Here is an 18,220-nt window from a genome sequence, read left to right as displayed (position 1 = left end):
TGTGTGTCCTTGACTGAGCAAGCACCAGGGAGACATCATTGGTTCTTAACCATTTTTGTGCCATAGACCCTTTGTCAGTCTAAGCCTACATTCCTTCTCAGGAAAATATGTTAAATGCATGAACAGTTAGGACTTAAAAAAACACACACACACAAAAAAAACAAACTATGTTTTGAAATACTTATCAAATATTAAAAACCAATTTCATAAATTTTTAATCTAACAGAATCTATTAACACAATAGTAGTATTAATATCACCATTAATACTGCCATAACTACCATGATTTCCAAGTAGCAATGGTAAGTGATAAAAGATAAATGATATTTTGAGATACATGTCACAACTATGATGTGCTGGGGAAACATCTGTGATTTTTATTGGTGACTAAGTGGGAAGCACTGCTAATATTGCAGTGGTTTGTTGCCTACATCCATAATTGAGGGAAATGCTCATCTCTCTGACCTCCCGAGAGGTTAGAGACAACAAAGATATAAATCACCCAAGTTCATGGACCCTCTGGATTCTAAGTAGTTCCAAATATTTAGTTTTGACACCTGTTTGGGAATGAAAAAACAGCAACTTAAACTCTGACCTATAGGATTGTGAGGAGAGGAGTGACCCTTCCAGAGGGCCCAGCCACAGGAGGGGCAGAGTGGCACAGTGTTGACAAGCCCAGGTGCCAATCTGGAGTTTATCACTTAACCAGGCATCCTCAAACTACGGCCTGCGGGCCGCGTGCAGGTGTTTTCGCCCGTTTGTTTTTTTTTTGAGACAAAGTCTCACTTTGTTGCCCAGGCTAGAGTGAGTGCCGTGGCGTCAGCCTGGCTCACAGCAACCTCAATCTCCAGGGCTCAGCGATCCTACTGCCTCAGCCTCCCGAGTAGCTGGGACTACAGGCATGCGCCACCATGCCCGGCTAATTTTTTGTACATATAATTTTTAGTTGGTCAATTAATTTATTTCTATTTTTGGTAGAGACAGGGTCTCGCTCAGGCTGGTTTCGAACTCCTAACCTTGAGCAATCCGCCCGCCTCGGCCTCCCAAAGTGCTAGGATTACAGGCGTGAGCCACCACGCCCGGCCGCCCGTTTGTTTTTTTACTTCAAAATAAGATATGTGCAGTGTGCACAGGAATTTGCTCATAGTTTTTTTTAAACTATAGTCCGGCCCTCCAACGGTCTGAGGGACAGTGAACTGGCCCCCTGTTTAAAAAGTTTGAGGACCCCTGACTTAACTAATGTGTGGCCATGGTCACTGTTGTCCTTATCTGTAAAAGAAGGATTGAAACACTACAAAGAACATCACAGAAGGTAATCAATAAAGGCACTTGTCACTTCCACTTCAGTATTAGTGAATTAGCAATTCTAATAAAGGGGACTTGCAAAAGATCTGGTTGAGGACCACAGGTTTTTTACTAAGAGATTCTAAAACATCTAGTTTACATCGCCCTTTTGGAACATAGCAGCTTAAATTCTGCCACTCTTTCACAGGTTTTGCTCCACACAGGTGATTTATTAACTGTAAGAATCTACTTCAATGTCATGGAAAAGCTTTTCCCCACTCACCATATTTACACTGTCTGAAGTGAATAAGTAGGGAAGGAAAATATGGCTGGTTCGGTCAAAGAATGTATAGAAGAGTAAGATTCTGAGATGCCCAAACTTACAGAGCATTCTTCCTCGGCACACCCCCATATCTACATATATTAATTGTTATTATTTTTTTCTTTAGAAGAGTCTTGCTCTGTTGCACAGGCTAGAGTATCATGGTGTCAGCCTATCTCACTGCAACCTTCTCAAACTCCTGGGCTCAAGTGATCCTTCTGCCTCAGCTTCCTGAATAGCTGGGACTATAGGTGTCTACCACCATGACTGGCTGATTTTTTCTATTTTTAGTCTCCTGGTTAATTTTTTTTTCTTTCTATTTTTAGTGGAGACAGGGTCTCCCTCTTGCTCAGGCTGGTCTCAAACTCCTGAGCTCACGTGATCCTCCTGCCTTGGCCTCCCAGAGTGCTAGGATTACAGGAATGAGCCACTGCACCCAGCCTACATATATTAATTTAAAAAACAAATTTTTTTTTTTTTTTTTGGAGACAGAGTCTCACTCTGTTGCCCAGGCTACAGTGAGTGCTGTGGCGTCAGCCTAGCTCACAGCAACCTCAAACTCCTGGGCTCAGGCAATCCTACTGCCTCAGCCTCCTAAGTAGCTGGGACTACAGGCATGCGCCACCATGCCCGGCTAATTTTTTCTATATATATTAGTTGGCCAATTAATTTCTTTGTATTTATAGTAGAGATGGAGTCTCGCTCTTGCTCAGGCTGGTTTTGAACTCCTGACCTCAAAGAATCCACCTGCCTCGGCCTCCCAGAGTGCTAGGATTACAGGCGTGAGCCACCGCGCCTGGCCAAAAAAAATTTTTAAACTATAATAAAATTCAAATAAGAAAAGAAAAAACAAAATGAATGGAGACTATCAGATAATAGTCTAACATTTGAAAACATGAGACAGGAGTCTTATTTCCACACTAGTAACATCTAGTTGTTCTCTTTTAATTCTTCCCAGTCATGAAATTACATTCCAATGGGCAAACACCCTTAAGCCTATGTAACTGAAGAACAGTCTGGAAATGAGGACCTTTTAGCCTTGTATCAGAATAGTTAACTGAGGACATCAGCAAGGTGGCAGAACAGAAGGTCCTAGGTGTCACTATCCACACCTCCTCCCCTGAAAGTTCAGCTAACAACTATCCATAGATAAGAACAACTGGGTGAAATGCTCCCAAATTAGAAATAAGCCCGAGTCACCTGCATGGTCCACAGAGCAGAATAAAAACCACATGGAAAGGGTAAGAGAAACAGTCTCCCACTGACCACTATTCTCCCTCCCTCCCCCAATTCAGCACAGTGCCACACAGAGAGGATGCCCCAGGATCACAGTTTCTACAGAGATAAAAAGGAACTAGAGACAGACATCAAACTTCCCTAGAATTCTGAAATGCTTCCCAGGGAGCCCGCTTCTACCTCACACCTCAAAGAGAACCCAGAAGGAAACTACAGCTAGATCATCTGGGGTCAGGTAGAAACAAAATCAAGGATGCAGAGCCCATCACAACCATGATGCAGATCTTGGTGGTAGCTGTGCACCTAACAGAGGGGGTGCCCTATCAGAGGCATTTGCTAATAGCATAGCCCACCCACAAAGCTAGGCTAGTTGCTCCCAGAAAGGCTGGGAAGTTCTCTACCTGCCTTGAATCCCTAGGTGGCTGGCCTCCAAGACCAACCTCAGACTCTATGCCAGAGTCCCACCCAAGGTGAGAGACAACCACTGCAGCTAATTATGGTAAATAGCAGGAGCTTGCCGCACTACACCAGAGAATTTAACTGTTTAACAATGTTCAGTGTGACCTAAAAGCCCACTCCCAGGCCCCGCCCCGGGGTGGGGGTGGGGTAGGGAGAAGACCTCTGCAGCATATGTTGGCAAGGAGCAGGGGCTAGATCTGCCATACTCAATAGTTTAAACAGTGCTTAGCCCAGCCTCGAAGCCCACCTCAAGGCCCCACATAGGCAGGGAGGCAAACCTCAACTATGCATTTCTACTGAGAAAAACAACTGGTCCTATCCACCCTGATTAGCAATTCCATCTAAACTTAAGGCCCCTCTTGTAATCCTATCCAACTTCTGAACCCAAATAGTGGTACCAGATGGTCAGGGAATACACCCTGTGGCCCAGCCCGATCTGAGACAACTGCATTGCCCATCTGGCAGCTCAGCCTGATTGCAGAACTCAGACAGCTGCTCCATCCAAACTCAGAGCAAAAGCAGAAGCCCAGCCATGTAGAGAATGCAAAAGCAGGCTCTGTCTGTCCAGGGTCCTTAAAGGCTGGCCCATCAAGAATCACAGGCTAAGTAGTGAAGGTTTATCACTGCCAAAGAAAACTGTAAAAGCCAGGAAAATTAGCTGTCTCTTCAAATGCAAAGACACCAATGCAAGGACAGAAGGATTACAAAGACTCAGGAAATCATGATATCTTCAAATGAAATAATAAAGCTCCAATAATGGATCCCAAAGAAAGGGATATCAGTAAAAGGAAAGACAAAAAATTCACAATAATCCTCTTAAGGAAGTTCAGTGAACTGCAAGAATATACAAATAGGCCGGGCACAGTGGCTCACGCCTGTAATCCTAGCACTCTGGGAGGCCGAGGTGGGCGGATTGCTCGAGGTCAGGAGTTCGAAACCAGCCTGAGCAAGAGCGAGACTCCGTCTCTACTATAAATACAAAGAAATTAATTAGCCAACTAATATATATAATAGAAAAAAAATTATCTGGGCATGATGGCATATGCCTGTAGTCCCAGCTACTTGGGAGGCTGAGGCAGGAGGATTGCTTGAGACCATGAGTTTGAGGTTGCTGTGAGCTAGGCTGACACCATGGCACTCACTCTAGCCTGGGCAACAGAGCGAGACTCTCTCAAAAGAAAACAACAAAAAAAAACCCATAAAATGTGGGCAGGGAAAGAAGAGTAAGAGTGTAGAGTTATTGTATACAATCAAAGTTAAGTTGCTATCAGCTTGAAATAGGCTGTTTTAAGTATATGATGTTCTATGTCAACCTCTTGGTAACCACAAAGCAAAAATCTTTAGTAGAAGCACAAAATAAAAATAGAAAGGATTCAAAGAATACCACTACAGAAAACCATCAAACCACAAAGGAAGATAGCAAGAGGGAGAGAAAGAATGTACAAAACAACCAAAAAACAATGAGCAAAATGGCCATAGCAAATCCTTACCTATTGATAATTATCTTGACTGTAAGTAGATTAAATTATCAAATAAAAAGACATAAAGTTACTAAATAAATGAAAAAATATGACACAACTATATGCTACCTACAAGAGACTAACTTCACTGTTAAGGACACACACAGACTAAAAGTGAAGAAATGGAAAAAGATATTCCACACAAATGGAAACCCAAAGAGAGCAGGGGTAGCTGTGCTTATATCAGAAAAAGTACACTTTAAGTCAAAAACCATAAAAGAGACCAGAAAAGGATACTACATAATGATAAAGGGGACAATTCATCAAGAGGCTATAACAGTTGTAAACATATATATGCCCAACACTGAAGCACCTAAGTATATAAAACAAATATTAAAGGATCTGAAGAGAGAGATAGATTATAATAAATGAATAGTAGGGGATCTCAATACCCAACATTCAACAATGGACAGATCATCCAGACAGAAAATCAGTAAGGAAACATTGGACTTGAACAACACTTTAGACCAAATGGATTTAATAGACATATCCAAAACATTCCAACCAACAGCATCAGAATATCCATTCTTCTCAAGTGCAATGGATTATTATCAAGGATAAATCACACTCTAGGTCACAAATCTTAGAAAATTTAAGATTGAGGCCAAGTGCGGTGGCTCACACCTATAATCCCAGCACTTTGTTGTTGAGGGTTAGGGTTGAGACATGAGAACCCTAGGAGTGGGACAGGAGCAAGCTGTGGACATGTCAGTTCACTTTGCAAAAGCTGCTCGACCCTGAGGGCGACATTCCATCGACCTTGAGGGGAACATTCCATCGACCTTGAGGGGAACATTCCATCGATCAGGGATGTCTGCAAACAGACTCCCACCTTGAAGCCTGAGGGCTACAGCCTGGATGTCTGCAAATGACCCCAGTTTGTAATCCCAAAGTGGAGAGAATGATCAAAGGATGTCAGCCCAGCAGATAAGAGCAGTTTGCTATTCTAAACCTGAGACAATGTTCCCATCTCTCTCCTGAGTTCATCTCTCAGTAAATGAGGAACTAGATAAAGTAGAAAAAAGTATGGGGTCTCTTTGTTCCTACTTAGATTGTATGAAATCACTGTAATCTGTAACCGTGAAAAAGAGAATAAAAACAGGTGCTAGGCTGGGCAAGGTGGCTCATGCCTGTAATCCTAGCACTCTGAGAGGCCAAAGCAGGAGGAACGCTCAAGGTCTGGAGTTCAGGAGTTCGAAACCAGCCTGAGCAAGAGTGAGACTCCGTCTCTACTATAAATACAAAGAAATTAATTGGCCAACTAAAAATATATAGAAAAAATTAGCTGGGCATGGTGGTGCATGCCTGTAGTCCCAGCTACTTGGGAGGCTGAGGCAGCAGGATTGCTTGAGCCCAGGAGTTTGAGGTTGCTGTGAGCTAGGCTGACGCCACAGCACTCTAGCCCAGGCAACAGAGTAAGACTGTCTCAAAAAAAAAAAAAAAAAAAACAGAAAAATTAGCCAGGTGTGGTGGCACATGCCTGTGGTCCTGGCTACTCGGGAGGCTGAGGCAGGAAGATCATTTGAGTCCAGGAGTTTGAGGTTGCGGTGAGCTATGATCACGCCTCTGCACTTTAGTCCAGGCAACAGAGATCTATTCCTCCCGTGCCTCCAGTGAGACCCTGTCTCAAAAAAACCAAAAAGACAAAATACAGCAAGTGTTGGCGAGGACATGGAGAAAGTGAGATGCTAGTACACTGTTGGTGAGAATGTAAATTAGCACAGCTGTTATGGAAAACTGTATGGCAGTTACTCAAAAAACTAAAAATGGAATTACCATATGAACCAGCAACCATACTTCTGGGTATTTACCCACAAAAGCTTTGAAATCAGTGTGTCAAAGAAATTTCTGCATTCCCATTTTCATTGCAGGACTATGCACAATGGACAAGTTACAGAATCAACCTCAGTGTCCAACAATAGATATATACACAACGGAATACTACTTACCTTTCAAAAAGACATTTCGCCATTTGCAAAAACATGGATGGAATTGGAGAACATTATGCTAAGTGAAATAAGCCAGGCACAGAAAGATAAATACCAGGTACTCTCACTTATAGGTGGAATCTAAAACAATGGAATTCAAACAGAGAGTAGAATGGAGGTTTCTAGAGCCCGGGACAAGGGAGAACAAAAAAGATAATGGTCAAAGGGTACAGAGCCTCAATTAGGAGTAAGAATTTTTTTTTTTGAAATATATTGCACAGAACAGTGAATACAATACTAATAATGTACTGCAGATTTTGAAATCGCTAAGAGAATAAATTTCAAATGTTCTCACCACAAAAAAATAAGTATTTGAGTTGATGGATATGTTAATAAGCTTAATTGTTCCACATTGTATTAAAAAATCATAAACATCACTTTTTACCCCATAAACATATACAACTATAATTTGTCAGTTTATAATTAAAAAATTAAAAATTTTAAAAAAGAATAGTTAATTAAAGATCCACTGTGTAATTTCAATGTACCAGGCCACTTGCTGGAGAACAGATAATGGATGTGGTTCCCGCTTCCAAGAAGGCCTAGTGAGAGATTCCTAAACAAATAATTGCCTCCCAGTGAAATCTGCGCCTAAGGGAGGTTTGTTCACAGCTTCTGGGACACGCAGATGCAGAGGAAGCTGCACTGTCTCTCCGGAGGGTTCTAATTGCTCCTTCCCACAACCCACATTGTTCACAAACACCAGCCTCTCAGAGTAACCGGGCAGGGTGAGCCAAGGAGAGAGCCTTGGGTTGAATCCCAAATCTACCTTTTTTATTTGTCTGACTAAAACTTCTTTAGCCATCGTTTCTTTTTTTTTGAGACAGAGTCTCGCTTTGTTGCCTAGGCTAGAATGAGTGCCGTGGCATCAGCCTAGCTCACAGCAACCTCAAACTCCTGGGCTCAAGCAATCCTTCTGCCTCAGCCTCCCAAGTGGCTGTGACTACAGGCATGCGCCACCATGCCCGGCTAATTTTTTCTATATATATTAGTTGGCCAATTAATTTCTTTCTATTTATAGTAGAGACAGGGTCTCGCTCTTGCTCAGGCTGGTTTTGAACTCCTGACCTCGAGCAATCCGCCCGCCTCGGCCTCCCAGAGAGCTAGGATTACAGGCGTGAGCCCGGCCTAGCCATCGTTTCTGCATCTATAAAATGGGATAATAACATCTACTTTTAAGATTGTGGAGATTAAATGAGATAATAAAAAAATAAACCCAAGAGAACCTTTCTGAGCATCTAAAAAGTTACTGTCACAAAAACTGATGTTCCCAATCCATATTGGCACAAACACTTGTTTCTGAGAAAAAATGAGTGCAAAATCTCTAGGGATATCCTACTGCTCTGGCCAAATTCCACTAAGATCAGTTAAATGCAAATGAATCAAGAACATTTGGTCTAAATTTGTTTTAAAGCCCATGAGGGTTTAAATACTTCTTTGTATGTAAATACATGTTTAGCAAAAGGTATTCTTGGGTCCACAGAAACTAGAATTAAAAAAAAAAGAAAGAAAGAAAGAAAAAGAGGTTTAGCAGAGCATGAGACAAAGTAGGGCTAACGTTAGGAAGCTAACTAATCCAGCAAGTTCGTCAAAATACTTCTTTCTGGTTTCTCTGGTTTCCAACATTTTTGCAAGTGTTGGAATGGTTCTAATGCCACACTCTAATCTGCACCTTTCTTGTATGTGAAAGAAAACCAAAACCGAAGCCCACTAGTTAACAGCAGCTTGTCCTACTGCAAACATTTATGTGTTTTCTCTTCCCTAGTTGAAACGGACTTCAAAGGCAGAAGGCTTGTTTTTATTCCCTCGACCCTATTACTACTCATCAACCCATGTACACCCGGTGGCATTTCAGAGCTACTCTGGTGAAGACAACAGGATGTGCCCGGCTCATCTAGGCAAAGGGGACCCTGCAGAGAGGGAGGGTAAAAGCTGAACCCCAGAGCAAACATCACCACTATTCTCTAGCTCTGCTCCACACCCTGTGATTTAACCAAGGTGAGGAGATTTGTTTTCCTTCCTCCTAATTATCCCCTTGGTGAGAAAATGAGAAGAAAGTGTAGGCTGATCACAGAGTCTTTCCCTCCATGATTATGCTGGGAATCGGACTGCCCCAGGCGGCTGCCAAATCCCTGCAGAACTCCCACCGCAGATGACAGGGAAGGGGCTGCGGCTGGGCTCCTTGCAGTCCACTACCAAGCAACAGGGCCAAGGTAAACAGGCTGGGCCGGGGGCACCACAGGCCCTCTCCATGTGGGAGGTGAATCACAGAACGCCTGCCTGGTCCATTACCCTCACACTGCGCTGGGAGGGAGAGCCCGGCTCCCCAACGAGGAGCTCTTCATCCTCTACCCGCCTCCACAATGCTAAAGGGTATGGGGGGGGGGCGGTGAGGAATCGATGACAAAAGTCTCCCCAAGGCAGTTCCTATAGCACCTCTCTGTGTTCACTTAGCACTTGCGGGCTGAGAAATGCAAAGCCCCTCTCAGATCTCATCCCACATGCGTACAGTCCTTTTGGGGGTAATAAAGGAGTAGGCAGTAATGATCCTTATTTCCCATATCAAAGGGAAATGAGGCAAAGAGATATCACATTAGGGTGTTTTCTTATTCCTACTGCTCTTTGCACTATATGAAACACCTTCACATACACCCTGTCATCCTGCCTGGGCAGGGACTCTTAGCCCCATTTCACAGATGAGAAAGGGAAGCTTTGGAAAGATGGCTTGCCCAGAGGAGAGAGAGACAATGGGAATCTGCCCCACGGCTACAGAGGAATTCAGTATACCCCGACAGAACCATCCAGCCTCAAAGTGGGGCTTCCTAGAGGCTGGCACTGCCACAGGCCTGGTGCCAGGTGAAGAGAGGTCATCACCTGGCTGAGGGTCTTTCCAGTGTGGACAGATTTTCTTAAAGCTCTCAATAGCTCAACTGAAAGTATTTTAAAATTCCCCACTACTGGGGTAAGTGCCACAGGTTTAAAAGCACTTGGTCATTCTCCTAAACTTTGCTTTTCTTTCACTTCTTTCTATCCTAGGACTCTGGATAAGTTCAAGGCTTTTCAAAGCCAGAACTCCACCCTGATTGCACAGCTCGGGATGTTCGGGAAGAGCCTCATGGGGTTCCCATAGCTCGGGGCTGCATCCAGACCCTGCAGAACTGCTGAGGACTCACCTCACTGCTTCTCATCTTCTAGGGTCTTGGAGGTTCCTGATTGTCACCTTGGGGCCTGGAGGGGTGGATGGAGGTGAGATGCAAATGAATACTATTCCATTATAAGCAGATAGAAGCATTCTCTAGCACCTGGGCCAACCTGGGCCCTTGCCAGATTACTAAAGAATAGGATTTTTTTCAAAGTAGCGTGTGTTCACAAACTTGCTTATATAACATGATATTGTGGGGATATAACAATTATCTTTAGGCATTTATATCTGTTAAGGAATATGAACTTTATCCTCTCCTTAAGCTCTGCCTGCTAAATATCTTATTTTAAATCCCTTGGTCCTTTTTATATTAAAAATAACCCCTAATGCAATATATGTATTATATTTTTATGTATCCTCCGTATAGAAGACAGTCTGGAGGGTAACACAGCAAACTGGTTACCATGGTAACTTGGGGGCACCACCAGGTTTGGGAAACCACTGAAAAAGGCTTTGGAATTTTGATTAAAATCCAGGTTGTCCATTTCTCAGTGGTATTCTCTTTTTTTTTTTGAGACAGAGTCTCACTTTGTTGCTGGGCTAGAGTGCCATGGCATCAGCCTAGCTCACAGCAACCTTAGACTTCTGGGCTCATGCAATCCTCCTGCCTCAGCCTTCCGAGTAGCTGGGACTACAGGCATGCGCCACCATGCCCAGCTAATTTTTTTCTATGCATTTTTAGTTGTCCAGTTAATTTCTATTTTTTCTTTTGGTAGGGACGGGGTCTCACTCTTGCTCAGGCTGGTCTCAAACTCCTGAGCTCAAGCGATCCTCCCACCTTGGCCTCCCAGAGTGCTAGGATTACAGGCGTGAGCCACCGCGCCCAGCCTAAAATATTTTTCTTAACCTTCCTGAGACCTGATGTCAGCTAGAAAATGGGGAGAATGAGACCTGCCTTGCAGGACTATTGTTAAGGACACACGCGAGATAAGACGCCTCGTGTACTGACACACAGTAAGTGCTGGCTATGATTATTGCTCCTATAAAAGAGGATGGGTACCCAAAGGCCATGCCTCTACCCTCCCTTTAGCTGTGGAAACCGCCTCCTGTTAAAGGAGAGAACATTCCTCCTCATACTCCAGGCTTGGTTTTACATTTGAGTGTCTGGAGCAAGCCTGATCTAGGCGCCATTTAGTTCCTGGTGGGGACCAAAGTTTGTTGGTTATTCTCCGTTTGTTCCACCCCTTCAACCCCATATCCACTCTCTACCTGCTGCACTCTGTAGGCTGCCTCACTGGGGCTTCATGCCCTTTGGCTGCTGGCTGTGATCGGCCAAGGGAAACACCAGCACAAGATCTGAGTATTTATTCCCCTCTATCTCCCTGCTTGGTCAAATCTCTGCAGTGGACCTGTCCTTCCTACAGCCAGAGCATCTATCTGTTAGGCAGGCCCTCCTCTATGATTCAAGCTCTTGCTTCCTCTGTCCCTTCATTAACATCTCCAGATAAACCCTTTTTAGGGCACCATCACCTTCCTGCCAGGACCCTGACCAAAACACCAGAGGAGGAAGTTTTCTTGGTGCGAACTATTAGAAAGACTTTAGAAAAGGGAGACACTAGGCCAGGCGTGGTGGCTCCCGCCTGTAATCTTAGCTCTCTGGGAGGCCGAGGCGGGAAGATTGCTCAAGGTCAGGAGTTGGAGACCAACCTGAGCAAGAGTGAGACCCTGTGTCTACTAAAAATAGAAAGAAATTAACTGACCAACTAAAAATATATAGAAAAAATTAGCTGGGCATGGTGGTGCATGCCTATAATCCCAGCTACTTGGGAGGCTTGAGTCAGGAGGATTGCTTGAGCCCAGGAGTTTGAGGTTGCTGTGAGCTAGGCTGATGCCACGGCACTCAGAGTGAGACTCTGTCTCAAAAAAAAAAAAAAAAGGAAAGAAAGAAAAGGGAGATGCTAAAAATAATCATAAGCTTTGGAGACAGATTAATAATGTCCAGTTCAGGCTAGGACTCTGATTTTCATCACTTGATGTAGAATGGCCACTGTAAAAAAAACCAGCTTACGCCCCAAGATCCTGACTTTTCCTTCAGTGAGGACCCCGTTTTGCATTTCTCTGAAGCAACAAGAACCCTGCAGCAGAAAAGGGAAGCAGTTTCATCCTTGATGATCACTTATTCTGTGTCAGGCATCAGGTAATTTGTTCTACATAAATTGTCTTGGTTGAAGCTGATAACAGCTTGGTGAGGTAATCACTGTTATTATTCCCATTTTCCAGAGGTCATAAAGATAGTAAGGATCCTGCTTGAGGTCACACAGCAGGTAAATGGCAGGACCAGGATTTGAACCTGAGCACTCTGACTCTGGAGTCTGGGCGCTCTCACCCAAGCCATGTGTGCCTCCTCCACAGGAAGGCCTGGAAACAGGGCTGAGAGTGAGGGGAGGTGAAGTGGGGAAATGAGCTCAGCCTCCCTTCCCAACAGCTCAGCTGCTGAAGGTGCCTTCCCATCCGTGAGATGCCCCCACAGTGGAAATGGGGTTGTACAGGCATATTTCAGCCACTGACCGGGATCATCAGACACAGAGACTAACCAGAATTGAAGGACTGTCTGTACAAACAAAACACCGCATTGAACTGTGGCTTGTGAAGAGAGAGCAAGTGTGTAATAAACTAGGATCCCTCTGCAATATTATGAAATACCAAACCAAATCCTTTCTGAACCCTTTTGTCTGCAAGAAAGATCCCTGTTGCAGAACCCAACAGCACACAGCATGAGGGCAAACATTACCCAAATTTGAAAAATGACCTAGAAACTTCTAGACAATATTTTTGAGAAGGAAAAACAAATAGTGTTGACATGCTGGATAATTTCATCTGCAGAGAAACTAGCAGTAACTCTATCACTTTCAAAGGAAACCAATCTCTCGGGCCAAATAACCAGAATGCCAAGAACATACAGCATTTTTCCAATGCCATCCCAAACCTTGCCCATAATACAGTAGTTGCTGACAGACCCATCCATATTCCACCTGCAAAGAAAGCCAGCATTGCATCCTATGACCACTGGAAAGTTTAATATATGAGCCATGGGACATGGCTACATTGCTAAACTGAGGCACAACAGAATAAACACTCAACTGCAAAATTCTGCTTCACATAACATTCACTTTTTCTCTGCTTAAATCTACCTCCTTCTTGCTGAAGAGGGAAGATGTGTGGGTGGCAGGATGAAAGATTCAGCCTTGTGCATATTACACATAGTTCAGTAATCCCAGGAGAAAATAAATTGACAAGGAATGGTATTTGTAGCAAACAGTGAGAAAATAACACATTAAGATACACTGTCAAATGGTTTCCCAGTATGAATAATCTGCCAACCCATCAGCCAATGTGTTTATACATTTTTCCCAGTGCAATTCCAAACTACTTTGGATTCTAGCTTTTTGACCAGATGACTATACCTGTACTCATTCTGCAAACAAAGCTGGCTGTAAGGATTTTAAGATGACCTTAAGGAGGACCCGAGAACACCAGAAGTGATTTGCAAAGCCCTCTGGCTTGGGGCTCCATCTTACCAGTTGAGTCAGCCCCAGAAGCCCGGCCACTCGTCTGCTCCTCAGCATTGATGAGCTGCAGGTCTGTGTATGAACGGCCAAAACTAGGACTGCTGGTGTCTTCAGAATGGGTGGTCCAGCTGCTCTCAGAGGTCAGAGGGCATCTCCTTAGGGAGTCGAAGGAAGGGCACGTCCAGCAGGGCATAGTCAAGGGTAGGGCTGGGGACAGACCAAAACCCAGAAGCACACAATATAAATAGTTGTACTTTGTTTGTCTTTAGTGCTTGTCTTACTTTAATGTCACTCAGATCCTATGAAATCTCAGCAGCCATACAAGGCAAGGAAGTCCAGTGTAAGAAGTATCATTCATGATGCAGACAGGGAAAACTAATGGACTGAGAACCCATGGTGAGTCAGTACCAAAACCAGTATGAAAACTAAGGTCTCAGGACCTTCAAATCAAAGAAAATCTCATTAGAGGAATATGAGTTACTTTAGGGTCTAATTTTATTTCTAAATTTAGATTTCAGCTTCATTCAAACCCAAACTACATGAGTCTTGCAGTTTCACCCTCACCCTTACATTTCCTCCATTGTTAGTGGCACACCAACATTCTCAATAAAACTCACCAATGAACACTGCAAAATTAGAGCCAGTTGGGGTTACGAATAGTAGAAACTCGACTACGTATGTACATGCATGCAGTATGCCTCTGCTTGCTCTGAGTTTGACTATAACTGTAGATTCTGCAGACTGTTATATATACAAATGAGGATTTACTAGGGCTGCTATACTGCACACCACACAATAAAAAATATTGGGGAAATGCAATTTGACTTTATTATCTTAGCCATGAGCATCAAATCATCCTTTAAAAAACACTTTAGATAGTAGTTTTTTTAAAAATAAAATCAAACACTCAAATTCTCCTAATTTGTCTTTAGTTAATTATCTACAACATGCTATCTCCATGGTTCTGCATAAGAATCACCCCATTGCAAATTTATCAACAAGTGTTGAAAACAAGTGCTGAGAAGAGTGTGGACAGGGAAGGAAGAATGAAAAGAAGAAAGAAATCACCCTTTATTGAGTATCCATGACATTCAGGCACTTTTACAAATGTTATCTTGCTTCATCTATCAATTCTGAGAGGTAGGCAGTACTTTTTTTACACAAGGGGAAGCAGACTCAGAGAGGATAAGAAAATTGTCCAAGATGATATAGTCAGTTCTGGCTGGAGAACCAAAACTACAGGGTTAGGTTAAGACATGGCAAGAGAAAACTGAGATTTAAGAGAGAAGAAAGAATAAAAAGCAACATTAGTGACACTGTATAAATATAAAACTAAAGGGAATTATCATTCCTTATTCTCTTAGGCATTTATAAAACATTTAGTTGTTTGTTCTGGAGAGCTGATAGCTCATACCCTCTTTTCTTTAAAAATATCATCCTCTCTGCAAGGTATTTCTGAGCTGAGCTATTCTCTCCAAAGATGTAAGGCCTCTTGTCTGCTTTATTTTTCCTTGACACTATCACTGTCCAATGTACTACATATCCATGTCCTCCCTACAAGAATCTAAGCTCTTTGGGGGGCAGAGATTTTAGTCTATTTTGTTCAGTTCTATATCCTCAGTCCTGGAATAGTGCCTGGCACAAGGTAGGCACTTATTAAATATTTGTTGGTCAAGTAAACAGATGTACCACACATCATTCGATAACAGTCTATATTAAAACAGTAAATATTAAATATAGCCTGTTAAAACTGAACTGGTACTTATAAAACCTCCTCATAAACACCAAAAAAAAAAAAATTAAAGCACTAAAAATGAAGAAAAATAAAACTAAAATTAAAAAATCAAAAATAAAATGCAGCCGGGCGCGGTGGCTCACGCCTGTAATCTTAGCACTCTGGGAGGCCGAGGCGGGCGGATTGCTCGAGGTCGGGAGTTCGAAACCAGCCTGAGCGAGACTCCGTCTCCTACTAAAAATAGAAAGAAATTAATTGACCAACTAAAAGTATATATACAAAAAATTAGCCGGGCACGGTGGTGCATGCCTGTTGTCCCAGCTACTTGGGAGGCTGAGGCAGGAGGATCGCTTGAGCCCAGGAGTTTGAGGTTGCTGTGAGCTAGGCCGATGCCACGGCACTCACTCTAGCCAGGGCAACAAAAGTGAGACTCTGTCTCAAAAAAAAAATAAATAAATAAATAAATAAAATGCAAAGCTGAACTTGTAAAAAAGCCTATTATTCTAGGACTGCCATTTCCTACAGTAAAGAGAATTAGATACTTTGAACTACTGTGGAAATAAAATTAAAATGTTAGGTCAAATGTAATAACATTATCTAAAATTTATCACAAGATAAGTGAGAAAGTGAAGAATTACCAGCAGCCAAGTGAAAGCTGGAACCCAGAAACTGTAAGCAGAGCCCACAACCTGATTTTCACACTGAGGATTTAAAACAAAGACTTTGTGAATATGAAGTTTTTTTTGTTTTGTTTTGTTTTGTTTTTGCCAAATTTAGCAATGGGGTTTGAATATCAACTTTAGTGACTAATGTTAATAAGTTCTGATAACCCACTACCATCGGACCAGCCAAGTATGAATTTCTTAAACCTCTTGTGAAGAAGGCAGAGAGAAAGAACCTAGGGCCAAGCCAAAATGGGAAATAGAACATACATAAATCAAGAATTCCCAAAAGGCTTAAAGAGTGAATCAGGAATAGCCCCCTACCCTCAAGCTACAGATAGCAAAGAAAACTGCCTTAGGCTTAGGTGCAGAGTAGAGGGAAAAATACATCTCCCCGGGAATTAATAACCACAGATTGTCTCTTATAGGGGCTGGCAGCTAAAACTACTTGTGTGGTCTAAAAACCCTCCAGCCTGAGACTTTGGTTAAGTATTGCTAGGCTTGCAGTGGCTTCAGGCACCTAGAAAAAGCAAGTACTAATCCTTTCTGGAGAAAGATATCTTCAAACCAGCCTTCTCAGACAGAATGTTCCTAAGTTGATGAGCACATGGTTTAAAAAAAAAACCCATAAATTAATAAATCACAAAATACTTTAAGAAATCAAGTTACCATGAACAAGAGCCAGCAAGTGGTATGTGTGGGGAGGTGTGGGCATAATAGACAGAATTAGACCTGCAAAGAATTCAGACACTAGAAGTATTAAGCAGAAAATATAACTATGCTTAATATGTTTAAGAAAATAAGAAATTAAAAATGTAAAAAAGAAACATATAGAATTGAAAAAGAACTATTAATAAATGGACTTCCAGAGAAGAAAAAAATACATACTACTGTAAACACAAAGTTGAATGGACAGCATAGACAAAAAGATGAATATATGAAAGGGAGATGAAAACACAGGAGGACAGAGTGAGGTGGTCTCACAGCTGAGTTCCTAAGGAGAGGAGAGAGAAAATGGGTGAGGGGCAATATTTGAAAAAATGCTGTTCTGCTGTGGCTAAGCAAAAAAATAAAAGTAACAAAAAAGAAAGAAAAAATGCTGGCTGAGATTTTACTAGAATTTATGAAAGATTTTACTTGTCAGATTAGAAATTCCATCTCTAACAGGATAACTACTCTGGGAGGCCGAGGCGGGGAGATTGTTCAAGGTCAGGAGTTCGAAAACATCCTGAGCAAGAGCGAGACCCTGTCTCTACTAAAAATAGAAAGAAATTAATTGACCAACTAAAAATATATATACAAAAAATTAGCCGGGGCCGGGCGCTGTGGCTCACGCCTGTAATCCTAGCTCTTGGGAGGCCGAGGCGGGCGGATTGCTCAAGGTCAGGAGTTCAAAACCAGCCTGAGCAAGAGCAAGACCCCGTCTCTACTATAAATAGAAAGAAATTAATTGGCCAACTGATATATATATAAAAAAAAATTAGCCGGGCATGGTGGCACATGCCTGTAGTCCTAGCTACTCGGGAGGCTGAGGCAGGAGGATCGCTTGAGCCCAGGAGTTTGAGGTTGCTGTGAGCTAGGCTGACGCCACGGCACTCACTCTAGCCTGGACAACAAAGTGAGACTCTGTCTCAAAAAAAAAAAAATTAGCCGGGCATGGTGGCGCATGCCTGTAGTCCCAGCTACTCGGGAAGCTGAGGCAGGAGGATTATTTGAGCCCAGGAGTTTGAGGTTGCAGTGAGCTATGCTGACGCCACGGCACTCACTCTTGCCTGGGCAACAAAGTGAGACTCTGCCTCCCAAAAAATAACACAAAAAAATGGGATAACTAAAAATAAATCCATAAGTAGACATCAATACTATATTAAGACCAAAGACAAAGAGCCAGCAAACAGAAAATACAGCTTACCCAAATTTTATAGAAAAGAATGATGATTAGACTGATTACCACATTTTCAACAGCATGACTTTTGGGGAGAGAAAGATTTTCTTTACCAAGACACAGAAACCATTAAGTATTAAAGAAAAAATTAAACAAATTCCTTACCATTAAAATAAATATCTTCTTTTCACCAAAAGTCATCATAACAAGAATGAAAAGACCATCCACAGGGTGGGAGATAGTATCTGCCACACTTGTACCCACCTTAGTAACTCCTAAAATCAGCAAGAAAAAGGCAGAAAACCCAACAGGAATATTCTTAAATAGGCATTTTATGAAAGAAAAAATCCAAATGGCATCAAAGAAAAAAAGATGCTCAACCTCATTAGTAATCTAGGAAATGCAAATTAAAACCACATGAG

General features: G+C 42.5%; 1 protein-coding gene across 2 annotated transcripts in view; it reads right to left on the bottom strand.

Moving 5' to 3' along the window:
• Window positions 1-18,220, bottom strand: part of STON2 (stonin 2) — a 154,286-nt gene that overhangs the window by 85,936 nt on the left and 50,130 nt on the right. For both annotated transcript variants that reach the window (XM_012758290.3, XM_012758310.3), the window contains exon 4: window positions 13,529-13,726. In XM_012758290.3, the coding sequence (XP_012613744.2) occupies window positions 13,529-13,726 (198 nt within the window). The remainder of the gene's footprint in view (window positions 1-13,528; window positions 13,727-18,220) is intronic.

Source organism: Microcebus murinus, chromosome 6 (genome assembly GCF_040939455.1).
Source record: "Microcebus murinus isolate Inina chromosome 6, M.murinus_Inina_mat1.0, whole genome shotgun sequence".
NCBI lineage: Eukaryota > Metazoa > Chordata > Mammalia > Primates > Cheirogaleidae > Microcebus > Microcebus murinus.
The sequence above is the reverse complement of the archived record's forward strand: the minus strand, read 5'-3'. Positions and strand labels throughout refer to the sequence as shown.